Source organism: Homalodisca vitripennis, chromosome X, assembly GCF_021130785.1.
Source record: "Homalodisca vitripennis isolate AUS2020 chromosome X, UT_GWSS_2.1, whole genome shotgun sequence".
Taxonomy (NCBI): domain Eukaryota; kingdom Metazoa; phylum Arthropoda; class Insecta; order Hemiptera; family Cicadellidae; genus Homalodisca; species Homalodisca vitripennis.
In genome coordinates, this window is record NC_060215.1 from 55,199,471 (window position 1) to 55,216,521 (window position 17,051).

General features: G+C 31.4%; 2 protein-coding genes across 7 annotated transcripts in view; one reads left to right on the forward strand and one right to left on the reverse strand.

Moving 5' to 3' along the window:
* Positions 1–17,051, reverse strand: part of LOC124369003 (peptidoglycan-recognition protein LB-like) — a 57,301-nt gene that overhangs the window by 34,453 nt on the left and 5,797 nt on the right. For 2 of the 5 annotated variants that reach the window (XM_046826607.1, XM_046826605.1), the window contains exon 2: positions 1,095–1,311. In XM_046826607.1, coding sequence (XP_046682563.1) covers positions 1,095–1,272 — 178 coding nt within the window. In that variant the 5' untranslated portion in view covers positions 1,273–1,311. Of the gene's footprint in view, positions 1–1,094; positions 1,312–1,994; positions 2,122–7,772; positions 7,948–17,051 lie in introns of those variants that run through there. The other 3 variants (XM_046826606.1, XM_046826604.1, XM_046826609.1) reach the window with 3 other exon arrangements.
* Positions 1–17,051, forward strand: part of LOC124369002 (glycine receptor subunit alpha-4-like) — a 64,629-nt gene that overhangs the window by 28,787 nt on the left and 18,791 nt on the right. For both annotated transcript variants that reach the window (XM_046826603.1, XM_046826602.1), the window contains exons 5-6: positions 14,727–14,913; positions 15,992–16,218. In XM_046826603.1, coding sequence (XP_046682559.1) covers positions 14,727–14,913; positions 15,992–16,218 — 414 coding nt within the window. The remainder of the gene's footprint in view (positions 1–14,726; positions 14,914–15,991; positions 16,219–17,051) is intronic.

Here is a 17,051-nt window from a genome sequence, read left to right on the forward strand (position 1 = left end):
ATTAAAACCAACATCAGTTTAAATTTGTCTTATTATCCTGACAACGGAAAGATGCAAGATCATTTATCTGTAATATGGATAGTGCAGAGAAGGACCTCGTCTGTATTATAACATATAATAAGATTCATATCTACTATTTTTATACAGAATGTTCATATACTTCTGAGGATGGCCCCATAACTCTCTTAACTTTCAACTGAAAAAAATAGAAACTGAACACGTCATTATTAAACTTAAAAGTGCAATTTGTGATCATACTGTGGGTTGGTTTGCAAGGAGAAAAGCGTTATGAGGACGTTTCAGGACATTGTTAATTCGCTATATAATATACATGTGAAAAGCTTATCAAATGCAATAAGAGGGCTATTCGGTTTTAAAGTTTTCTATAACTGCTTCAAACTATAAACATGCATAACTGCTATGATATCATTGCACATTATTACTTATTCTAACATAATGAAAATTGTTTTCCTTTTACATCACATGAAAATAAATGAATACTATTTAAAGACATGAAGCCAACCAAAAATTGTAATATTTTCATCGAGAGCGATAGTCCATGATAACATACACATTACATTTCTATTTCCTGTATTATTTATAAAGGAACCTAGGTTTCAGATAGTTTCATATTCCATCAATTGTATGAAAGTATACTTGATAATATATGTCATCTTTATAAACATGATAAGGCTACGAATAACTCACTCGTTTCTTTTTAATTGAATTAAAAGTTTATTATTCAATAGATTCAAGTACTTGGGCAATTGTTAGCAAAATGTTTATAACATTTTTAAGAAACATTAGGTTTTAAAACAAAACCTTCAGTTAAACATTATTATATTATAAAATATATACATTTGCAAAAGTATTGAGGTTTATGTGTTCAAATCAAAACCTAATATTGCTATATGAATGGAATCTTATAATATGCATTATGCCTACTTAAAAAGCAATAACACAGAATTACACCTCAAAATTATGAAAGTTAAATATAAAACAAGTAAAGACGTATAAAAAGTTGTCCAAACACTATAAATCACGAATTACACCATTAGCTTTAATCTAAGGTGTTCTTTAACACCATCACCTACCCCAACAACTCACTGTAGACATTTCCTTCCATATTATTGTAGAGGAACATATCATAGCTCTGCTGTTTTGAGGTATTAGCGCATCTGCAACGCTCTTATCTGAAGATGTTTGTGGGTCTTGGACACTCTCACCACCAGATGGCAGTGCTTTGCCTTTTTCTGTGTCTTCATGATCCATAATGTGTTTTGAGTCTGCTCCACACTATTAGTTTCCAGTCTATTTACATGAAACCAATATAAATCACAAAGGAAAGAAAAGTTATAAGTAACTAGGAGCAGAGTAGCTATTCACCAGTTATGAACACTAAATACTACATTCTTTAGACTACAACAAAATAAAAACAATGATATTCTTCTGTATTTCAAGTACAGAACATGAAAATTAAAAATCATCATACTATCTCGAATATAGGGATATAAGTAAAAGGTACTGTATCTTAAATGTGTTAAGCATACATATTTGAATAGCATGTTTATCATGTAATTTATAGTGTATTTACCACTGAATATTCACGGGAACAAATTGTGGTAAACTTTAAAGGTGCTATTGTTCAAATTAAATCGTTGTGGTCCTCTGTCGAACTTTTGCAGGTACAATAAATAACGTGTTTATGGCTTAAATGTTTTCTTGAAATATATTAAGAAAAACAGCCTCTAAATATATGAACGTAGGAAAAGTAATCATTATACAATGAACAAAATGTGTGTTTGTTGGTTGAATATCAATCATATCAAATTAAATAAATTCAAAAATGTTTTCTAAATTGTAATAATACTGAAGCTAATACAATAACACCAAAAGAGCCTGCGTATTATGTAAACATATCTAGAAAGTATATTAAGAATTATATATAAGAAGATAAAAGTTAAAAATTAAAAGAAATATAAGTTTGGTTCTACCTTGCCTCAACTGTTATCTCCTGTTGTGGTAACAACACTAGATAATACAACAAAGACACAACTGCTTGTTCTATCCGTTCACCGACACATTGTGTTCCCCTCCCCCTTGCTTCCGCCAGATTGGCCTGTCGGTTTATCTTTATGAGGTATATAATTAATTTATCTGTAGTTTAACAGCCTTTAACTGTTTTGGTGTCCATATTTGTGCTTGATGATGTATCTGAATTAAATAGCCTTACTCAAATTACTATTCATAGAAAACTAACACTTCATAGATACTAACATTAACCTCAAAAAACTTTTACTCGACTAAAAATATAAATAAAAACCTAATTTTTTGAAATGTCTAAAACTAATCTATTCTACCAATAACCAAAGGAAATCTAATTCATAGTCTATCTTTAATATTTATGAAACAGAATTTTTATTGTGAACCAATACAGAATTTGAAGTGCATTGTTGACCGCAATTTCCACCAAATTCTACTTCCGCAGATAATGGAATAGTATGGAATGTATGGAATAGTATGGAATGTATGGAATAGTATGGAATGTATGGAATAGTATGGAATGTATGGAATAGTATGGCATGTATGGAATAGTATGGAATGTATGGAATAGTATGGAATGTATGGAATAGTATGGAATGTAATAGTAAATCAAATCTACTATTACATTGTCTACATTTCATGAAAATTTAAAGATTTTTGGATACCTAATATTGTATGATAAACAATTTAATGAAAATGAAAGCAGTGGTTCAAAAGTTTAATTAATATGTATATGAAACTTTATTATCGCGGAGTTTTTCATATTCTGATTCGAAAGGTAGTTTTGACACTATTCTAATAGAGTAGATATCGCGAGGTTCCAATAAGCGTACTAAAAGAACCTTTAAAGTATAGAAGTATTTTTTTTTATTATTTTAATATTATTTAAATTATTTATTTTTAAAGTATGCAAAATTAATTTCATCAAACTATTTTACCTAGGTGATTATACAGTTCAAATTAAAAAAAAAAAAACATTTTAAGCATCTACTATTTAAATATCATAAACTTATTTAAATTTATCTTTTTTAGTTTTCTATTGTTTCTCTGGTAGGTAATTTATTTATTACTTTTAATCGCAATCTCCGAATTTTATCATAAAGATTATTTATACCTTTATTTTTTCGCATGATTTATTATTTTTTCCAACATAAAATCTGCACTCTTTAACGAAGGCAGAATTCTATTTTTGTTACATATTAATGAGTTTAGAAATAAACCCTTTATAGTCTATACGAATATAAAAGTTTAATTTAAGAATTAAAGGTGCTACAATTTAAATCAGAACAGGCAAATTTTTATGTTTAAAGTAGGTAAGTGTTAAGACGAAGTAACAGAGTAACGAAGTAACTGCTATTAATTTTTTAGATGTTTCTTGATAAGAATAATAATTCAAAAACATGTTCCCTTATAATTAAAAACTAATTCCAACGAAAAATCAAAATAATTGAACAATTAGGAACGGTGAGTGTATGTCGTTTATCGTTATGAGTGTAATGTGCGTTGGGCGTAAACAACACGACCGGCTATAAATCAATTTAAAGCGTATGTACAAAATGCCAAAATCCTATTTCAAAGTTATTGACTGTAACAGAGAATCAATTTTACAAAAGTTTTACCGTTTATGTTTTTATATTTAATAACTATATTGTTTTAAGCATTTAATTACATTTTGATCTCAAAATCCTAAAAGAGCATACAACCAATATTTTCTACAACAAAAGATCTACAAACCAAAACTCCAATTTTTTTTTTATTCCAAATAATTGATGATAAGAACAAATATCAGCTCAAATTCCATTAGTATTCAGATTTCATAACTATTTAATAGAATTATTTAAAAAAAATACCAACGTTTGAGCAAAAACCCTGATTTTCAGATCTCTATTTAACATCCTAAGCCGTTTAATTCATAAACCAAATCCTGTTCTTCCACATCACCATTGAGTATTTATGGCAAAAAATATTTAATAACTTTCCTGCAGTAGTTAAGGACTGTAATGGTAAATATTATTTTATAACTAAGTTAAAGAACTTTCTATTAGTTAAGTGTCTACTCACAGAATTAATTTTTGAGCACAACCAACAGGGCCAGTATATATATATATGTGTGTGTGTGTGTGTGTGTGTGTGTGTGTTGTGTGTGTGTGTGTGTGTGTGTGTGTGTGTGTGTGTTGTGTGTGTGTGTGTGTGTGTGTGTGTGGTGTGTGTGTGTGTGTGTGTGTTCAAAGTTCAAAGTTCAAAGTTCAAAAATGCTTTATTCACAAAAATTTAGTTTTACATATGTGGGCATTACATTATCCCATGCGCTCAAGCGCGTGCGGGATGACAAATCATTATTATTGTTCAATATTGCAAACTGTTTATGAGCCAGTCTTTTGGAATTCATTACATTACAGCATTAACAAACATTAATCTTAATATTATCAACAGCACTAATCTGACATAATGAACACTGAAATTATCAATAACCCAAATACATACCAAGATCTACAATAGTGTTCCCTAATTTAATTCTCCTATAAACTTCTACTTTCTATTACTTTACTTCAATTTACTCACCACACTTCATTTATATTAGTTTTATATTTTTAACAAAGACCATCCACCTAGACTGTATAAATCATTGATAGATTTATAAATAAACAAAACCAATTTTTAACTATTTTGTAACAATAATTAACATCTTATAAACATCTAGGAATTAATAACAATAATATAAAACATTATTTCCAATCAACAACAATAAACTTTAAATAAATAACAATAACATATAACAAACTTAAGATCTATTTAACGAAAATATACTTTGAACATACAACAACAATATATATACATCTCCACGTAACAAAAGCAAACCAGAAATATAAATATATACAAAAGAAGTAAAAACAGTAAGTATGTGTTTATTAAGAAATATTCATGCAAAATATTATGAGTATTCCACGATATATTGACGCGCTTTCATTTTTACCTTCGGCTTTGTTTCAAAATAAATCGCATTGCCACAAAACTCCACAAAACCATTAAATATCTTTGGTCCCAAGTAGTAGAATTGATGCCTGTTCCTTTCTTTCCTCATATCAGGTACTTCCAATACTATATTTAGTGCAGACCGTGTAGTCCTAACATTTTCTTTAATTTTAAATTGATGTAAGTGTTTGTGTACGTACATTATTATACTGTACACATAAATCTGATTAAAAGTGAATATATTTTGTTCAAAAAACAAGTGGCTTACCTTATCCATTTGTCTTAGTCCATATAATATTCTAACAGCATTTCTATGAGATATGATAACAGGTTTTAGCAATGTATGAAAGGCCCCACCATAATGTATTATACCATATCTAAGGGTACTCTCTAACTACGAGCTATATAGGTTTTTGAGTTGCTCCAAACTTAGATAATTTCTCATATGGTATAGAGAGTAATTTATTTTATTTAATTTTTTCCCTAAAATATTTATATGATGGTTCCATTTCAAATATTGATCCATGTGGAGTCCAAGATACTTAACATAGTCAACAAACTCAATAGTAGCACAGTCACATCTATAAATACAAGTGTGTCTATGACAGCGCAAATTAAAATAATTTTGAATTTCAGTTTTTTCTTTGTTTTGATCAAAAAATGAGATGCATTTCGATTTTGAAGCATTAATAAGCATTTTATTTTCTATTAACCAATCTGAAATTTTTTTAAAATCTTTGTCTAATCTTATTTTTAATATATCTTTATTGTATGCTGAGCAGACCAACGCTGTATCGTCTGCATATGCAAACACGTTAGAAAATAGTTTTAGCTCTAAGAGATCATTTATATACAACAAAACTACCAATGGTACAAGCACCCCTCCTTGAGCCTTTCCATAATTTAATTCTAAAACATTACTCAATACTCCATTTATTTTAACTGTTTGTTTGGAAAAAGATTTTAACCACAAAAGAGCAGCACCACCGATTCCACACCGTCTGAATTTATTTATTAATATATTTATATCCAACACGTCAAACGCTTTACGAAAATCAAGGCACAAAGCAATTGTATACATATTTTTATCTACCGAGCTAGCTATAGAACTTACATGTCTCTCTATGGCCATATCTGTCCCTCTAGCTGGTAAAAAACCATATTGATTCCGGGAAATTAAACCTCTCTCGGTTAAGTATAAAAGTAATTTCTTCTTTATTAACGATTCAAATAATTTAGCAATGGTGCTAATCAGAGATATCAGAGATATGTGTGTGTGTGTGTGTGTGTGTGTGTGTGTGTGTGTGTGTTTGCTTATTTAAACACATATGTGAAAGAAAAGGCCAAGAACAAAATAATTGAATCGTAAAAAGTAAGGGCTTTGTGGTGTAATGGTAGCAAATTTACCCGGCAAGTGAGAGATCCGGGTTCGAGTCCCGGCGGAGCAAGTACTTTTTGTGATTCAATGTTTATTGAAATTAAATTTTATATATATATATATATATATATATATATATATACACACACACACACACACACAAGATACGAAAATAGAGAGCCTCACTGCAATGTAGAAGTTGTTTATGAAAATAAATGTTTGATTTTACTTGAAAACCTTAGAAATCATGCTTATTGCCACAAAATCGTATATTATTAGACTGCGTTTCACGTGATTTACAACAAAGGAATTTAACCTTTATCAGAACACTCAACCCAAAAACCTAGATATTTTAAACAATCATTCTAACGAAGAAAAGTCTATTTATACAGCAATTGCAATCTATTAATTGCTACAAACGAGATACAATTTATTAATTTTGCACCAGAGCGACAGACATTTTGGGATTTATTTCTGGGTGGTGGTGAAATTCAAATACTCGTATAACGGTTTGTTATTGTTCTTAACGTGTATTCTAGTTTTCGAGTGACTATTTTCAATTGATGCGCCCATACCCATGGAAGTTATACTTTGTCAGTTACTCTATTTGAATGTCAAATTACAAAAGTTATGATTAGAGAGGTAGCTATTAAACTTATTAACATCAAACCGGACAACTATAAAAATACTATGCGTGTACCTGAACTAATTTCAAACAGAATCATACACATTGTGAGGTGATGCATCAAAACAATTAAAAATAAGGCTACCCGTTAACCTTCTATACATACCGCTAGTACTCTGTAATTACAATGAACTATAGATGTTTGGTCTTTAAAAATTATATAAAAATGTAAGTTTCGGCAGAATTCATGAATAGTGAGGAGTCATTAATGCAGTCAGGAGTATATAGGGGTTTGCTATGCATTTATTGTAAGCTCAGCATTATAAATACATGTGTATGATGGGGGGAATGTATGTTTAATATATTTTTATACGTAGAGATGGTCACATAACCAATAAAACCCGAATTTCAATACCACTGCATTTGTAACATTTTACCTTGTAATTCATAGATAGGAAAAATAAATTTTTAACTGTTTCATCTGAGAGCAAAAATAAATATTTTTGTCTATAAAACCAAATTTTCTATTTATATAGTTTTTGCAACTTGTGTGTTTTAATGATATCAAATGATCGTATGGATGTTTTAATCAACGCTGATAAAAACAATGAAGTATTAACAGTGGAGGATACCCAACGTAACAAAACACGGGGAGTTTTATAAGAATAGGTCCTTTCAGAGGACTTTCGGTGTGTTAATAATAAATAAAGAGGTTTTTAAAGTTGGAACTAAACTGTGAACGCAGTGACTTACCGTGGAGATAACTGGAGGCTGCCACGATGAAGGTAACGCTGAGAGTGAGGATGGCTGCGAGGACCAGTGCAATGGCCAACACCGGCCCCAGAGGGGGCATGGTTGTCAATGTCAACAGTTTTATCCCCTTCCACACGACGTAGAGTACATGTGTATCTCTATCCGTACTTCACAGTAATAGAGCGACGGCCAGTGACGCAACACGCTAGTGAATGTCACGCGCGCCTGCTCGGGCTCGTCACTGCACATTATCACGCAATTAGTGGTTTATTTCCTCATAGGTAGACGTAAAAACACCGCTTGGAATTTGTGGACAGCGTCCTGTAACGGTACATATTAGTGATCGCCATAATATCGATGGGCAACGGTCCATATGTCTTCAACCGCGATTGATTACTAAGTCTTGCTCAATGCTATTGTGTACGTTTCATATCATGGTAAATACATCCGGAACCATAACTTTAAAATAAATTTAAAGATATTGATGGCATATGCTTTAATCAAGGGGGAATTCAAAGGTCAATTACAAGAATTTACTGAAAATATCCATTATGGTCAACAACTCTTTCGCCAGCACATGTTATCATTGTACACCAATGTTTCTGTAGCAATTCTCCGTTTATTCGAGCCTCATTGCAGCATAAGCATTTATCAGCATTAGCATAAGCTGTCTATACTACCCAGATTACAGTCACTAATTATATACATTATTATAAATATATATATATATGTGTGTGTGTGTGTGTGTGTGGTGTGTGTGTGTGTGTGTGTGTGTGTGTGTGTGTGTGTGTGTGTGTGTGTGTGTGTGTGTGTGTGTGTGTGTGTGTCAAAGTTCTTATTTGTTTACTTATGCTGTTACACATTTTATTAAAATGTACGAATGCTATGCTTACAGTTATGTACTGAAAGACAGGCAATTGATTAACTATTTTCACAACTTAAAATAAAAATTCGAAACAACCGTTCAAGTACTGTAGTGTGAGTAAAACACCCTTGTCAACCCTTCGTTAAAAGAATCCAGTGAGTGGGACAGTGGGTCCCAGGCCGTCACTGTGGACTTAGTGTCCACTCTTAAGAATGGGATAAGAAATAGTCCCGAGAGTTTCATGGCGTGGTCCTACAGCCCGTTTACCGACAGTGTGCTGTTCAAACACAGAGAAAACTATATTAAACTCGCATTATTCCTATATGGTTGAAAAATTGGATGAAGCTACTCATTACAATAGTCAATTATATCGATGTAAACGTACCGGATGTTAGCATCGTAACACCATCGGTCGTCCTGCGCACACGCAATAGATTCCTATTGTGGCAATCATTGTCGCCTTGACACATTTAACATTGTTGTTTTGCTATTGTGGTATAAACCGATTGTAAACAATTTTGAAAATCCCTATTCGTGATACCAAAACCCTCACAAACTTATTCAAGAACTGAAAATATACAAATCATAACCAACTGTATATCAGATTGATTAATATTTAGTTTGAATAGATCAGTTTACAAATATACCTGGCATGCCTATTTTAAAAACAATTCACGAACATATATAGGCCAACGTTCGTAAATAACAGAAGGTATGAGGCGTGTTTTTTATTCCTATCTTGGAATACCTTTTTAACCCAGTAATAAATTACAGCACAATATGATAACATTTAATTCCATTTAAATAATTTTCCAGGCGATGCCGAGGCACTTTTGTATTTCTAGCGGAAGGAGAAATAGCAATACTAATAATATAAAATATAAAAATACGTATACGGTTGGGTAAAAATATCGAAAGGACTTAATAACTTTTACACGTGATCTAATAAAAATTATACTATGTATATTTTATAGGTTCTAAAACACATTTCGATGTAGCTAACTTTCAAGCTTCTCACAGAGGAGTCGTCATGGTGATTTTATACCTAATTATAACTGGTAGCTGGATTCAAGAAGTGGTTTAGTATAAAGTATAACAGCGAGATGTTTGTATGCGTGATACTTATTTAAATGGATAAATGGCCATATCTTCAATATGTGGATAAATATATAAGGAAATCTCACTTCTAACTGATACCTTTTCAGCTACGACACACCATTTCTAGCTTATGTTTTGATTACGTAGCATCCTCCAATAACTTAAACCTTTTATTAGCTGGAATATTTGATTATGTTGTAAATCTTCAGTTGTCTTATGTCACGAATTCACTTCCCGTGCAGATCTTTAAAATTTATCATGATGTTCAATCTAATAAGTGGGCATACGAAATTTTCAAAATTTTATTTTTGAAATTTTAAATCAGATAATAGTAATTTATTCAGTTGATCCTATATTTTCCCAACATGTATAATGCAATATGTTTGTTTTCTTCCCTGTAAAACCTTTATATCGCGCATTTTACAAAAATCGAGTAATCACACAATTCCACGCAATAAAATTATATAACGTATCCTTTATACTACAAATATTACGCACGAAAAATATAATAACAAACGAACTATACTCGGTCACCTCTAAGATATTATCTCTAGGTAGCATGTTACACTAGAGCGAACTATGCACTTCATATTACATCTGGACATAGTCAATAAGGATATGTTTTCAAGCTCCCGACCCAGAAGTTTAAATTTACCAAGAATGAATGCAGTAAATACTGTTTTTAAACTCTTATCAGTAATAAATATAGGAAATCATAGCTAGTGTATTGCCTCATGTTGGTCTCGCGCCCTACTATTTTAAATTTTTACCTGGATTTTCAGCAAGCTGCAAATATACTTTTGAAGAAGAACCCAATCTCCTTTTAGCCTTACTCTGCATACTTCCAAAAACTATCTACACAGAAAGCTTAGCAAGCAAGATAAGGAGGAAAGTAAGTACAGGACGAGGTAGATAATCTCGAGAAGACAAAAAGTGCGCCGATTCGGGCAGGATTTGCACCCGCGTCGGACGCACTCTCTCTAACTTGAGCTCCATTTCCGACTCCTAACTAATGTGCACTGGCAAGAAATTGGACAAGCGTTTTGTCTCACAGTAACATTGCTAGTCTAAACAGATCCTTGTGCTCGCAGATAAATTTCAGTTCTAAACATTCTCGAGATATCACTGTCGTGTATGAATAGATTTTGCACTGTCCTCCGCAATAACCAGCAATGCAGATGTCGCAAGTATTTCAAGAAGTTCAAGTCGACCGTTTCAGTTTCACGAAGTATGTTTAAAAATTGCCCTAGAAGTCAAAACTATCAAAAGTCGTTGCTCAAGTTAGTAATAATTATGGACTACTTGTATGCACTTTTATTGCACTTTGTACCACTATTTGTAATCAAATTTTAGTTGTGCTTACAAAAGCGTTCGTCATGTTTATACCAAATAGTGCATCACATTATCTACATTTATTTAATTGTTTATGATCTTTTCTTTAGGCATACATATTACATGTTATCATTAAATTACAAAATTTGTATTGTATTTATAAGAAAACTAGCAATTCTTAATAATTTCATCGTTGAGACTTGAGTAATTTATTAATATTGAATGTTTTAAGTAAAAGTACAAAAACAGAGGGACACTAATAAAATAGAAAACAAAATGTTATCAATTAATATTCTTATTTATTTCAATCCAGTTAACTACATACAGAAGTTTGGTTGTACAATTACTAAATACTCTGTAGCGAATGCTATACCCATCAATAGCACTGTACTATGAGTTTGTAGTGCTTGCCTCCATTACTAACATCAGTTACAACAATTCTTTAATTGTTTGGTAGCATTAAACATTGACTCATACGACTCTTTTATCATAATGTGCCTTGGCGACTATTCTTAGTAGCACTGTGTAAACTGAATAGATCTGTTTTGATATATTTATTAGTCGTTTTGAAATTCTGAGTACCGTTGATTATTTTCCGCTATAAATGTTCATTAATGTTAACGTTAGCTTTGACTATAAAAACCGTATAATCATAAAAATGAAGCACTACCGTGTTTGAGGAATAAATCAATAAATGGGAATTAAATGTAAAACGGCAGAAAGCAACAATAGCTATCTTCACACTAATATGGTATCTTTAATAGCAAACTCCTTAAAAATAATACAATATATGTAACGTTATTTTATAAATTCAAAATATTAACACTATTAGCTAAAAGTGAGGTAACAAAAAATAATAAATATTTAGTTCTATAATGTATTTAAAAACTGGAAGCCACTAACAAAAAATTTTTGTTGAGAAAGTAGCAATAGATTGTGGGACAAGTTATGATGAAAAGAAATATTGATTACTGGTCTAATACTTTTAAAGAATGAAACAAACAATAAACTAATTATGTGAAGAATATTAAAGGACCCCTAACATCAACTAGTATAAATTTTTGACTAGTTTAATACTATACTACATATGTAAGGTGTATGTCGAAAAATGCAATGTTGCTGTTTCTTATTCTTATGTTGAACACTTTCCAAGTATTTATGGTTTGTCTTTGACACTGATTTATTGTTAATGTATTACAGTATAGGCAGTATATATACATATTTATAAGTCAGACTCATGAATATCGTAATAAAAAGAATATGTTTACTAGCTCCGAGGATATATTTTTATAGCATATTTTTGTTTTATTCCTTCTTTTCGAACTTTCAGTTCCAATCAGTCAGTTAACATTATTTCCAAAACATTGGAGATAACACACCTTCCACTTTGTTAGATTTATTTAGTACTTATTATGTATACCAGAAAATTACTATACCTATTAAATTATACGCTTAACCTTGATTATTCAATTGGACAAATATTTGACTCTACTCTAATAAGTTAATGCTTAGAAGTTTTATTCCAGTACTTGACCTATGAGTATTCAGTTTTTAAGTTTTAAGGTTGATTTGCTAAACTGTTGAATTACATGAGAAAGTTACCTTTAGTATTGTCTGATTCTTCCATTCCGGCCCGGGATTGAGTCACCAACTTATACGCCTTTAGTATTAACCACATGAGTGTCAGAGTGTGCGACAATTATTTCAATCTTTATTCAAACAAGTCAGAGTAAATGCAGTGATAGCAATACCTAAAGTTTGGTGTTCCCTCAGATCAAGCATGATCAACTTACTTGTCAATATGAACATCTCATGAAAGTGTAAAATCAAAATCGACACAAAGTAATTGAGGTACAAGTATTATTCATAGAAAAAGCAAAGTCGTCCGGGACGCTTACAGGTACAGTGATCCAAATCCTATTATTAAACAACCACAGATATTGGAAAATTAATAAATAGTTGGATTGAATATTGTCTTTGGTATCGATGTTGGAAGGAAAAAACGTTAAGTAACCACATTAATAGGGTTAAACTTCATTATGAATGTGATACCTTTGATATATGTGTGGACTGACAGAGAGTACTTAACAAAAATACATCGCGTTTCCAGGATTTTGGAGTGATTTAATCCCGAGGATACGTTTAAATTGTAAGGATGTAAATGCAAGTATATTAAAATGGATATCTGGATACCGTAGACTCTATTCGTGGTGTTTCCCTAATTCGTATCCCTAGCCATTGTTGACCTCCAAGTTCGTGAACTCGTGTCATTCGGTTACATTAAAAATCCGTAGGTGTTGTGGAATAACGAAATAATAGTCTCTTGTAGTGTTGTGAGAGTTTGAGTTTGACCTAATAATATGTGTGTGTATTTATATATATATATATATATATATATATATATATATATATATATATATATACGAAAAACTTGGAGAATAGTTCTTGTACTATACTTGTAATTTGTGATTAACATTTATATATTTTATCATGAAGAATGTTGCTTTTGATTACATTTTTATCAGTCTTCCACAGCCATTATAGTTTTTAAAAGCAACTTATTATTAAAAGATGTACTTAAATGTTTAATTTATAGATATATATTTAGAAAATCTAGTTATGTGAGTCTTTCGCGAAACCGTATTTAATTACTTATTACTCAAGAAAATGGTAGTTATTAAATTTTATATTTTTAACTATTTTAGGAGATTTAGTAAGAGTTACTAAAATCATTATACTCCTGAACAATTTTACTTTTCATACCTTTAAAGGGTTTTATTTTAAATATATCTTTATTCCACTCATGTTTGAATCTAAACGTATTGTAGTAAATAGTTTTTAAGTCAAAAGTATACAAGTGCATTGCATTCTATATTATAATATAGAGTATATCCATCTCTTATCTTCAATAACACATATTGTGATCATAAAGTGACCTTAAGACAACAAATACTAGTTTATCTGTTATAAAAGGAGTGTGATTAAGCAAGTGCATCATTCTAAATCTGCCTCTCTTTTTTTGGAATATTTTTCGATCCATCAAAATGTTTATAGTAAAACGTGACTATGACTTCTTAGAACTGGGAATTAAATCAGAAGCTGACCTGATGCAGAAAATCAGAAGGTGGTTGCAAGAGAGCCAAAAAAGGGTCACGGAATTCAGCCTATCATTGGATTCTGTCTTTCCTCTCAAATGTTTTGTTTCTTGTAGTAACGGTGTTACTGTTGTGAATGAAGGTTTCAAACCTATTGTTTGTGTTCAAGGGGATGAGGGATAACCATGGAATGAGTCAGTGTCTAGCATTCCTTCCTTTTTTGAGATACTTACTGCTTCACTTTGTCTATCCAATGCAGAAAGCCGAAGACGTTATAGTTGCTCTTAATCTTTTCTATAGACGTGCAGGATAGTGTGACAGCGACAACTCATTACATAATATACCAATCTTTATTTGAAATACACTCCCACTGCCCCAAAAATATAATGTTTTCCGTGGTTTTGACTGTTGCTAGACTTAGATAACAAATCCGATGTTCTGATGTCATAGAGCGAGTGGTATGAACCAAGAGTTACCCCACACTTCAGCCTCCTATATATATTTTCTGCCGGAGTTTGATACACGATGTATTATATTTTGACCGTAACTTCCGGTCTGTTGCAGAAGAGGAGGAGGGGATGTGATTGAGCCAGGGATGATCACAGAGTCCAGCCTCTCACTTCGGGATATTTTGCCGCTCAACCCAAAACACTATGACAAGAACAGAGCACCAAAGTTCCAAGGCCAAGCCACAGTTGTTTATTTCCATGTTACTGTCCTGTCTCTAGATTCCATTAACGAGGAGTCAATGGTACGTATAATAACAAGGGTCATGTGTTTAATTGCAAAGGTACGTTTGTGTGCATGTAACAATAAACTACATATCGCTCCCAGTGAAACCCTATATAACATATGGACCATTGAAAAAAACCCTGGTAAAGGAAATAATGTTTTAAGAGATATTTCAAAGAATTTATAAATACAAAATATTTCTAAATCACAAAGTTAAATGCGTGTTCGTTCAAATATTCAATTATTATTTTTATTAAGTTTTTTCTTGTACATCACTTAGAATACTTTTAATTATTTTTATTCATTCATGGTATTTCCCATCACCTCGGGTTTCCAGTTATCTTTGTTTAAAGTTTTTAATGACGATAAATCATTTGTAAAGACAACAGGTATGTGATAATGTGATGGTTATTTTGAGTGACAAAAAGAAAAACCACTAACACACAAGGTTAAACATAGAGGGGAAAAAGTTGATCTTGTTAATTCTGAAGTTTAAGGTTGTTTCGCATAACGTTTACAGCACATAACACTTTCCAAAACTCCTCGTAGCAAACTGAACTTTGGCAAAGAAATGTCCGTAACATTTCTTCATTCGTTCAATTTGTCATACCACTTAATCTACAAAGTTAAGCTGCTTTTCAATTCAATAAAATATTACGATATATATATATATATATATATATATATATATATATATATATATATATATACCTAATATATACCATTTAGGTCCGTATGAAGAAATATGTTATGATAGTAAAAATAGTATACTTGACGTTTTGGAATTATATAAAAACAGTAAACCAAATTTTATCTCAGTAAAATAAATACAAAAATTAGATATACACACATATCTGTGGTGTGTGATTCTGTAACTCATTCCAAGTTCCATTGCACATTGATGTCATAATGAAGTTAGTGAGGTTCATATTGATCTTGACATCGACTAAAATTTGTTATACCGAGTTGGATTGTTAGTTATTGCCTGTCGATCTCTATAGTACGTAAATTACTCGTATAAAACAAAAAAAGAGATTTATATTCACCACTATTATGGTATATCCTGCTTATATTTAACGTTGTTTTCTACGTGGCAGACCTACGTGGCAGACATATTCTTAGCACAAAGTTGGAGGGATCCTCGACTTCGCCTTCCAGAAAACATGAGTGAGGAGTACAGGATTCTGGATGTCGGCTGGTTACACGACATCTGGAGGCCCGATTGCTTCTTCAAGAACGCGAAAAAGGTTACCTTCCACGAAATGAGCATCCCAAACCACTACCTGTGGCTCTACCACGACAAAACCCTTCTTTACATGTCCAAGTAAGATGTCTTTCACGCTATTTGTATTGTTTTTTTTTGACTGTATAAAATATATCATTTTTTATATAACTGATATCTGAGGGATAACATGCATGACTTTTGGTTTCAGCCAGGTAATGCAACGTTTTCTTATTCATTAATCTGTGTAAAAACATTTGGGTCATTGAAAAGTGGATATACAGGTTTATATTTCTTTAGTTGTTTTATTTAAAAATTGCAAACTCTTAAAATAAATGCACGGCCTTTAAACTGTATGTGTTATCAATGACTTTAACTCTTCATGGGAACGGTCATGAGGAGTAGGCGGAGAGTTTAAACTACAAATATATGTAAATTGCATGTCACTTTTAATTTAATTTGGCAAGAATAAAAAAATATATATACAATCGTAAAAAGTGTCTTCTGTTTGAGTTTTTTTTTTTTTAATTCAACCCCTATTTCCTCTTGTGTTTATATATATATATATATCTGCATTTAAATTCCCATACCTCACAAATGTTTGAACGGATTAAATTAAGGTTATTATGAAATCACAGAAAGCGAAGACGTTTTTGGCAGTATTCAAAAGAAATACGTCCACCCTAAAATAAAGGGTAACTCAAACATTTAAAATGAAATAAAACTTTTATTAATGAACGTTAGAATAATACGTCAAATTAAAGATTTTTATAAGGACAAACAACGATACCAAGAAATCCAATCTCTTACTAATTTGACCAAAATGGGCGCCCTTTGAAGAAAGGATGTATTATAACTTCAACTGAACGCTATGTACAATGCAATCAACTTCAACATTCATCCTCCTTTGAAATGAGATCTTACTCGATGGGGTT